This window comes from Merops nubicus, unplaced genomic scaffold (genome assembly GCF_000691845.1).
Source record: "Merops nubicus isolate BGI_N331 unplaced genomic scaffold, ASM69184v1 scaffold28027, whole genome shotgun sequence".
Taxonomy (NCBI): domain Eukaryota; kingdom Metazoa; phylum Chordata; class Aves; order Coraciiformes; family Meropidae; genus Merops; species Merops nubicus.
In genome coordinates this window covers 717-10,393 of record NW_008620063.1, presented here as the reverse complement: position 1 = coordinate 10,393, position 9,677 = coordinate 717, and the positions used below count along the sequence as shown (strand labels likewise).

The window sequence follows — 9,677 nt, the reverse complement described above, 5'->3', positions numbered from 1 at the left end:
TGCTGAGCCAAGCAGGAGCCCTGGCTCCTCCTCTACTCTTCTATTACAATGAGTTTCTCTGTGAGCAAGTGCCTGCTCTCAGTGTAACTGTGTTTTGTGCTGGATGCTGGCTGGGCACAACACTGACAGATGTCTGCTGAAGCTGTGTGAGAATTTTTTGCAGCCCAAGCAAAACTGGCAAGTGCCTGGCTCCCAGCCAGCCCTGCTGTGGAGGGTGCAGCATCCCCCAGGGCTGGACTGCAGCTTTCCAGCACTGCAGAGCAGTTCTGGGCATGGCCCTTGTCAGCAGGGGAGAGCAGATAACAGCTCTGATCTCCTTGACCTGTGCTGCCCCTGAGGTCTCAGCAACCCACGTTTATTTTTTTCAGTGCCCTCATCAGACTTTTAGTCCAATGCTTAAGCAGGATGGAGCAGCTCTCTGCTCTGGTGCCTTTCAAAGAGCACAGCTGAATACTGAGCACTTGAATCCTGAAACTTTATTTTTTTTGACATAAATAACAAGTCCCCTCTTGTGTCTTCTCACCCCCTCTCTTCAGAAATGCTTTTTTTCCTCCGTGAGCATCTCTTGCCTCACAGGACAGCTCTGAAGAGTGACTGGAAATGGTGTTGTGAAGGAAAAACAAAGCATTAAAAAAAATTTACTAGCTGCAGGGGTGAGGAGCAAAGGAGCAGAAGGTTCTGACCACCACAGGGTGAGCTCCTCCTGGGCCACGTGCACTAAACATGACTTTGCATGATGGCACCTGTCCCAAGGTCACATTCATCTGGGCAGGGCTGGAGCTCCCCACTTCTGTGCAGTTGTACAGTTGTGTGTCTTCCTGGGGGTATTAAATATTCATTCAGCCAGCCACGGGGGTGGGAATGGCCACAACTCATCACTACCAAAGCTCACTCTTTGTGTCAGGGCAAAAGGAGTCTGGTATAGTGGGTGGAAACCACCAGCCACCCCTGCTGAAGGTATGGCCTTGCTGTCAACAGAGGTCAAGGGTCTATCAGTACCCTGAAACAGCATTTTGATCATATTTCTGTAAATAAATGAACATACAGGCACTGGCCTCCTCTTCTGTAGGCTATGGACCATGTCTGCCACCCCAGCCCTGGATGAAAGCACCAAGGAGGCATGAGAAGGGGTTGGTGCTGTTGCCATTGGAGGTTTGCTGTGAAGGGGAGAGGCCACAGGTGGGTTTGTCCAAGTTCTCCCACTCCTGTCCATGAACAGAAGCCTACAACCCTGCCCCCAGTCACTGGGGTGGTGCCACAGGGGCCTGTGGAAGAAGATCCCCAAGCAGGGAAAGGAAGAACTGCAGGAGAAAATGAAGCACCAAACCTTAGGGACCATTCTCTCATCACCCTCAGGTTTCTCAGTGTTTGCACTTTCTGCCCCTCAAGATCCCAAAACACAATCAAAATAATGTCACTGATCTTCCCACTTGGACCCAAAGGGTGAAGCACAAGCTCATTCATCGTGCTGAGGGTGGAGTGTCCCTGTGGAGAGCCAGGGCAGCTGCTGGGGACCTGTCCTGGGGTCCAGAAGAATTCAGGAGGCAGAGGTGGGAACCAGCCCACCCGTGTTGCATGGGTAGGAGGGCAGGATTCCTCTGGGGAAGGTGCTGGTGGGGGTGGTATGGAGAGGAGGAACCCTTCTAGGAGCTTCATTGGGAATGGAGCAGCTCAGCTGTGATTGTCCACCTTAAACAGTCATTTTTCTTCACACTTTTTTTCAGGAGTATCCTCAAAACAGAATGACATCTTTCGGTGCATTTTGAATGGGTCTTTCCTGCTCTTTCTTCTTAGAATATCTTGCATGGTCGTAGATATATATGATGAAGGCAGAGATAATGTTCAGGAGGAGGATGAGAAGCATGAGCCAGTATGAATAGCCATAGGTGTGTGCAGATTCCACGTGTGTCTGCAGGAAAGGAAAACATCCACGAGCCAGTTCCACAGACAGCTCGTGTCCTTCCACGTTCACAGGGAACAGGATCATGGCTAGAAGGGTGAAGATGCCTAGAAAATATCAACACCAATGTTAGGGGGAGAACTGTTGTATTTATGGAGCTGCTTGTAAAGATTCTGCTTAAATTGGTTGCAATATCTGGACTAAGACAAAGATTAATCCACTATTTTTTTTTATGATTAAAATATGAGGGTGTTTGAAGGACTTTTGTCTCCCTTAATAGTATCTGCCAAGTATTTTGACATGGGTAAAAACATGCTAAAATTAATGGATTCTCACTGACTATTTTTAGATAAAGCCATTTAATGATTTGGGTGTTTTTCCCATGACATTTAGCACCTATGGGCATAATAATCACCCCTGGGGTGATTTGCAGAATTCCTGCCTGATGTGAGCCCAAATTCATGGGACAAGAAGGATCCCCACTGGATAAACCCCTGAGCAACCTGGGCTGTGGTTGGTTTCCACCAAGGGCTGGTTTTTGGCACAGGCAGCTGGTGGATGATGCTGCTGGGGACATGGCTCAAGGGAGAACAAGCTCCCAGTTTGCCAGTGGAGCATCTTTGGATCTGAAGAGCTTTTAGAGGACAAAACACCCTTGCTGAAGGACTCTGCAATCAGCTGGCTTTAAAGAAAATTTTCCAAGTTAAAGGAGTGAATAATCCTCTTGAGATGACTGGAGTCTGGGGGCTGAAGTCATCACCACAGCAAGATGAAGAGCTAGGAAGGTGCATCTGGAGCAGGAGGCTCAAAGCTACAGGTGAAGGAGGGGTGACACCTCCAGGGAGCTGTTTAACAGAGTCCACACCTCTGAGAAATCAGCATCTCCACCATTTCTTTTTCTCCTTAGGGAATGTTAAAGCTTATTTTGCTTTAGGAAAGTGCTTCTTGAAGAAGGAAATAGATTTTGCCATGACTTAGTCTTCCTAACAGCCACCACCCCCTCATATTAATGATGTGTTTCATTCAAGATGATTTTTGGCTAGACTCTAGCTTCATTCACTATTGATTAAGCCTTAGGAGATTAATTTGGGATGTAGGTAACCCAGCATCAAACAAGCATGGGCGTGTTACTCACCACATAAGGAATTCCAGGTGTAGACTCCAATAGGTCCCAAAAAAGTCTGGTAGGGATTGCTGACAGCATTAGTGCAGGTAAATCCAGAGCTCAGGAGGGAACTCAGCAGACTGAGGACCAGGATGACAATAATTGCAGTGATCGTGCTCTTTGCCTTGGTGCTTCCCAGGTTACCTGCAACTGAGACACAGAGGCTCAGCACCAGTGATCACCCTGCCCAGCACACTCCAGTGAGCCTGCATGACCTTATTAACATGGCTCTAATTACAGCTCACAGCCAGAGATGGGGCTGATCTGTACAGAATGGGGTGTAGAAGGGACAGTAGGCTTGGACACAACATGAAACCCAAATCTGAAATGGGGTGAGGGCACATTAGGCTGAAATAAGTGTGTGTCTGCTAATCCTGCAGGGACACAAACCTGCTTGGGCAGGAAACTCCTCTTCCCTAATCTTTATTGATGTGGCCAGACAGAAATTTCATGGCTAAATTGGATGATAAAACTAGGTGTTGCACTGCTCATCCTTCCTGAGGTGCTTGGTAACTCCTACAGATGTCTGCTTAAAGCTTGGCTCCAACTGTAGGGGATTTCCTCTTAATATAGCAGCAGTCCCCTCCCATGGAATAAATCTGGCGTGGTGAAAAGCTCCTTGAAGTCCAGGAGAGCTGTTAGCCAGGAGGGGCAGGTGTATTTGTAGGCCATAGTAACTCTGCATGGTCCTTCAAGGCCAGATTGGACATATATACATGGTACCTACAGCCAACCCCTCCAGGACTCTAATTTGTTTCACTAGTTTTGCCTCAATCTTTCTTATTTGCTGTGTTGCTGATAAGAAGAGAGAGAAATGTGAATGCAACAACGTTTTCAAGCTCAGTTCAAATGGATGTTGGGGCAGACAGACTCCTGTAGAAGAACTTCCTTTCTGTGCTGGAAAGGAAACTATGCAAAGGATCCAGGTAGGGCATCAGTTAGAGAAAATGTAGAAAAAAAATGTAGAAAAAAACCCCAAACAGTAAAAAATACCCAACAATGTAAAAAGAAAATAAATGCCCATAACAAGAAGAGCTGCTGGAAATGTATAAAATAAGAGGGAAGCTCTCAGTTTCATTTAATACTGCTGGTAGAAGTTAATTTCTGTTTGAGGAAGTGGCAGGTGAGGATGTGGTAGGGAAATGAGATGTAAATTGAAGCAGTTCTCCTAGAAGAATAGGAACGAGAAGCTTTGAGGAGACATCACTCAGTTCAGTGGGGAAGAGCTGGTTGCACCACAGGGTGGTGGTGAAGCAGTCTTGCTGCTGGGGCATGGCCTGGGTCAAGAAAGAAGTCTGGAGCTGAATCAGGTTTGTGGAAGGTCCCTCTGGCAGCCTCACTTTGTTTTATCACTCAGAACATCTCCAGAATTGACTGGCTACAACTGTTGCACCCCCTAATTGATCCTCTCTCTCTCTGAGAGAGATCTGCAGGTTAGGAGATGGCATTTTGCCAGCCTCCAGCTGATTTAAGCCTCTGCAACAGCTCAGGACTAAAGGTTTAAGATAAAATGCTGGTTTTGTGCTGGCAGATTTGGGATTTTTTTTAATTCTAAATGAAGGGAACTGAGGGAATCCACAGCAGCTGATCTGCTTGAATGGGATCGATAGTAACCCACAGCTGGAAAACCTCTGCACCACTGCTAAACATCCTAATTCCAGAAGGAAAGCAGAGGGTTCTGCCTTCTCCAGGTCTCTCCTTAATTTCATGTCTCTTCTTTTATTCCATAAAAAAGGTTAGCTAGAATTCCCTGAATCTTTACTGCTGTGGGTGTGAATGACACCCCGCTGCTAGGCTGAAGGTCTTTCCACATAGTGCTCCTCTGGCAGCTTTTAGGTCTATGACCACTTATGACACATGAGGAATTGTTCATTTAAAGAAGAAAGAAAAGAAAACAGGGGAAAAAAAAACCCAAGTGGAGTTCAACCTGGCTTTTTACTTCTCAGGAAATCCCACAGCAGGTCTGGAAACTGATGGCATGGATGAAGTTCCAGTGATTTTCAAGCATTTATGTATTTTACCAGTTAAAAAGTTAATAGATTCCTCTCTGCTGTAGCAAATCTCAGTGCTGTTGGCCTTGCTTGTTGCCAGTAGTCAGATAAATCCTGACTTTCCAGGACTCTGGTCGTGGCTCTTCCTGCACCCTGCTCACAATTTTTATGTGTTTGACTTGGAAAGAAGCAAAACTGTCATCGAGCTCTGGTACAGGCTGCTCCAGTCATAGGTTGTTCCTTTCTGAGCAAAATCATTAAAACACCTAATGAAGACTAAGGGCTGAGGTTGCTGAAGGACTTTTACATCCTGCCAGCTCACTCAGCTCATCCCCAGAGCCTCTGAAGTAGCCACGTTGATTAATTGCTCTATTAAGGGCTTTGGTGGCAGCCTGCTGCAGAGGCTGCCCTGGGCAGGCAGCTCACACCCTGTCCACGTGCAGAAACCATGTGCCTGTGTTGGACTTTATGCTTGGAAACGTTTTTGACACTGTGGTTTCCAAAGGAAGAGTTACTCAGCTGAGGATCTCTTCCAAGGAAAGACATCCACTGTCTCAGGAGGAGCTGGCTATCTGAATTTCAAGGCAGTCTATATGTAATACTGTGAAGGATTTTTCCTATTTCAAGAACGTATAGAATCACACTTAAAATGTGACAATCATGCCCAGTAAAAAGCTGAAGGATTAATTTAAAATCATTTAATCTTGGCTATAGGCCCAACTGAACTAGTGGGGGATGTCTGGACTATCCATAAAGCACAACTTACTCCCAGCAGCTGTTGAAAGCAAAAGCAACTCCTGAAGGTCACCTTTGTTCCTCCTTAAATGACTGATATGTGAGAATTGAGATGACATTTTGTAGATGATGAGCACAAACCCCTAAATCTGGTGGAGAGAAAGCCACCACCTCCACCAGAATGCATGTAGACCATGTAAAAAGCCCAAATCCTTTACAGGTGGAAGTGTTCTGTGAGGGCTTGTCATTAATTGTAATTAAAATTGGGTGCCTGTTTGTCCAGATCCAATTCCTGGACTACATCAAGCTGGGAAAGAACCAGGAGGTGGGAACCATCTGGAGGCTGAGGTTTGCTTGTGCTCTGACTTGGTGGCTTCTCTCTGCTGGGAGAAGCCCACCAGAAAAGAAAAATATTTCCAAGTCCATCTCACAGTTCAAAATTTTGACCCACTCTTCCCAATTTTCCTGAGGTTTCTTTTGACTGTTTTTCTTTCACTGTCATACGTGTCTCAGCTTTATTGCTCTGAACCTGGGGAGAGAGCAGGGTACATAACACGAGTGCAAGTCCTTGATCCTTGCAACAGCTCCCAGGCTTATCTACCTTTGAGAATGCTTCTCCTCACTTCAGCTGAGCTCCTTGGGCACTGAGTTAAGGAAATTTTTGCTGAGCTGTGTGAAATTAGTATCCAGACTGTGTTTTGTGCTTGGTATGTATAGTTTCTTGTTTCTGTTTTGCTTCTCATGCTATCATTTCTCATATTTATCATAACTTTCTCCAAGGCTGCTCTGAGCAGACCCCCTCCTGCTCTTCCCCTTATTTTTATTTTATTCCCAAGTAGCATCCTTCTTCCCTTCTCTCCCCATTCTTCTGTCCTCAAGAGTTCAACCATTTTAATTCTTCTCCTTTAAGAATTCTGCTGCTGAAGCTCAATACCAAGCACTGCAGATGGACAGAAGGTAAGATCTGTTGCCTATCAACAGAAGACAGGGTTTAATATCAATCTGCTTGATGTTGGCTGAAATGTTGTTCTAATATGTTTCCAAATTTCATCTCAGAGCTTTTTTTTGGAAAGTCATGAGGATGAGGAGTCAATGGAAAGCTATGAGTTGGGGGGGAGAAAAAAGGCCTCATAAAAGCTGCCCAGCTATGTTGTAACACCTACTCTGCAGCCTAGCATGAGACAAAAAGACAGGAGCAAGCCTAAGTTCTGAAATTCTGAGCCAAATGGTGAAATTTGATAATACCCCTGAAAAATGGAAAGAGGTGCTCTTAAAGGAAAAAAAAATAAAGGGAATATTATCATTAAGGTGTAGGTCCAGCACATGTATAAACACCATCTGTTCTCTCTCCTTCAGCAGCCTCAGAAAAGCTTCTTCTAGAAAAATGGTGCTAATTTGATAGGAGGTGGCTAAATGTTTTAAATCAAACAATTAATTTAACATTTTTTTAAGTCCTGGGAAGTGAATTAGGTTTATAATTGTTTAATAAAATGGTAATTGAATGTTGCTTTCTGTTCCTCACTGAGAGCTTCTGAAAATGAAGAGCAATTTTCTACAGAGGTCCTATTCTGTATTTTTCTCTTCTTCCATGGCCTAGGCTCAGACCCCAGAGATTCAGGAGGAGTTATTGGCAAGGAAGCTGCAGAACATCTGTGCTTTTGGAGGTCTTATTTTAAACCACTTTGAAACCACTTTGAGTCATGGCATCATAGATTGGTTTGGGTTGGAGGGAACCTTAAAGATCACCCAGTTTCATCCCCCTGCCATGGGCAGGGACACCTCCCACTAGAGCAGGTTGCTCAGAGCCCCACCCAACCTGGCCTTGAACACATCCAGTGCTGGATCATCCACAGCTTCCCTGGACAACCTGTTCCAGTGTCTCACCACCCTCAGAGTGAAGAATATCACCTAAAATCTGCTTTACAAATATTTTTGTTCTCACTTAAGGTCTTATAGTCACAGATTGGTCCAAGAACGAGCCACGGCTCCTACGTCTGTCACCTGCACGAGCAAGAAGACCCCATCCCTTTCCAGCTGTAGCTCCACTCACCTTGGAAAGCTTTCTCTGAAACCTGAAGTCCTGGGTCGACGAACTGCTCACAGGTCCCACTGAAGAGCCCATAGGTGAGGCTGACAGTGCTGTTGGAGAAGCGGAGCTGGCTGCTCATCCACTGCTGGGTGGCCAGCACCACACAGACCATCCCAAAGGAGCACACGCAGCTCACGAAGGCAGATGCAAACAGGGAGGCTTTTTTCCTGGAGGGCATGTTGTCAGAGAGAGCTTTTTGAGCAGAGGAGGGTGTTTACTGCTGGTAGTCCTCGTGGCAGGAGGTCCTCTCCTCCTCCTCCTCCTCCTCCTCGCTCTCCGGGATCTGCTCTCCGCGCCAGCAGAAAGTCACCCTGCTAAACTTTAAGCAAACAAGGATGGTCATAAAAATGTAAAATCCTTGAACTTTGGTCAGGAGAAAAGGTGTTGCCATGGATACACCTCAGCCAGCCCGGCAAGGGCCGGGAGGAGCTGTCGGCAGGTGATTTATGAGCCTCTCACCAAACTGGCTTCTCGGAGCCACGGCTCTGGAGACCCCTTCTGGAGCAGTACTGCTTTCAGGGGCATTTTTTACTCTCTGACAAGATTTTCTGGTCTTTTCTTGCTTTTTCTTCTGAAAAACTGATGAGAATTTTTTTTGCTAAATCTGTGTCTTAGGGTTAAATTAATAAAATATTCCTTCTGTGTTCAAATTTGCTCAAGAGGGACCCACGAGCTCTTCTGAGGCCTCTTTTAAATTCTTTGTGCACTTTCTGAAAACACTGAGTTGGTCTATCTGCTGCCTGAGGTTCTATCTACTGCCAATAGATGAGTTTCTAAGGAAGGGCAATAATTCTTAATTAAATTCCATAGTTTTCCATGCAGTAACTCCTTTTTTTTTAATCTTTATTGACAGGAAGGAAACAAATATCTTGAATAAGGGTTCATTTCAGTGAAGCAGTGGATATGTAAAGGGAGTAATACTGAAGCAAATCTGTTCTGGGGCTATAAAGCAAGAGAATATATTCTTTTATTCTGCCCAGACTGACCTAAATAAAGACAAAAGGCAATAACAAAGTGACATCCATCAGAACATACATTGCTTAACATGAAGATTGAAGCCAAATTTATCTAATTTCAGGAAAACTAGGCACCAGGGTCTCTGTTTTATCTGTGTGAAGCCTGAAAAGAAAGATAATAATCTATTGATAGGATAAAGTAATAGAGATTCCATTAAGAGTATTTCTATTAATTATAATGTCATTATTCCATGTTATGCTTGCTCTAATTAACCTTTTGAAAGGAGTCTGTTTTAACAGTGCTGCTAAATAAACCTGGTGAGCTATCTTCAAGAAGCTTGAGACTGGGTTGTACTGTAAAGACATTGAGAGATTGAAGTTTAATGAATTTAAAATGGCAAAGAATTCCTTGGGAGAAGAAAATACCTGTTCTGGAGCAGTGTTATGATGTTGTTGTTCCTCTTAAATTAAAGATTTCTTGATTCAGAACTTTAAAGCACTAATCACATTTCAAATCTATTTAATTTCTGTTCTTTTATGATGTGGTCTGGTGTATTTTTTTTGTTTAAAATGATATGGGACTTTAATGATGCTTTTGGTGTCATTGCTTTTTAGAATTCATACATTTAATTCATAAATAATTTTGTAGAATCATAGAATGGGTTGGGTTGGAAGGGACCTTAAAGATCATCCAGTTCCACCCCCCTGTCATGGGCAGGGACACCTCCCACTAGAGCAGGTTGCTCAAAGCCCCATCCAGCCTGGGCTTGAACATCTCCAGTGATGGAGCATCCACAGCTTCCCTGGGCAACCTGGGCCAGTGTCTCACCACCCTCACAGT

At 44.8% G+C, this 9,677-nt stretch overlaps 1 protein-coding gene across 1 annotated transcript; it reads right to left on the bottom strand.

The window, feature by feature from the left end:
* Positions 1–1,732: 1,732 nt before the first annotated feature.
* CLRN3 (clarin 3) lies at positions 1,733–8,058 on the bottom strand. The gene is made up of 3 exons (XM_008944010.1): positions 7,842–8,058; positions 3,036–3,215; positions 1,733–2,007 (listed from the first exon to the last, which is right to left on the bottom strand). The coding sequence occupies exons 1-3, from the start codon at positions 8,056–8,058 to the stop codon at positions 1,733–1,735; spliced, it is 672 nt and encodes a 223-aa protein (XP_008942258.1).
* Between the last annotated feature and the right edge of the window lie 1,619 nt (positions 8,059–9,677).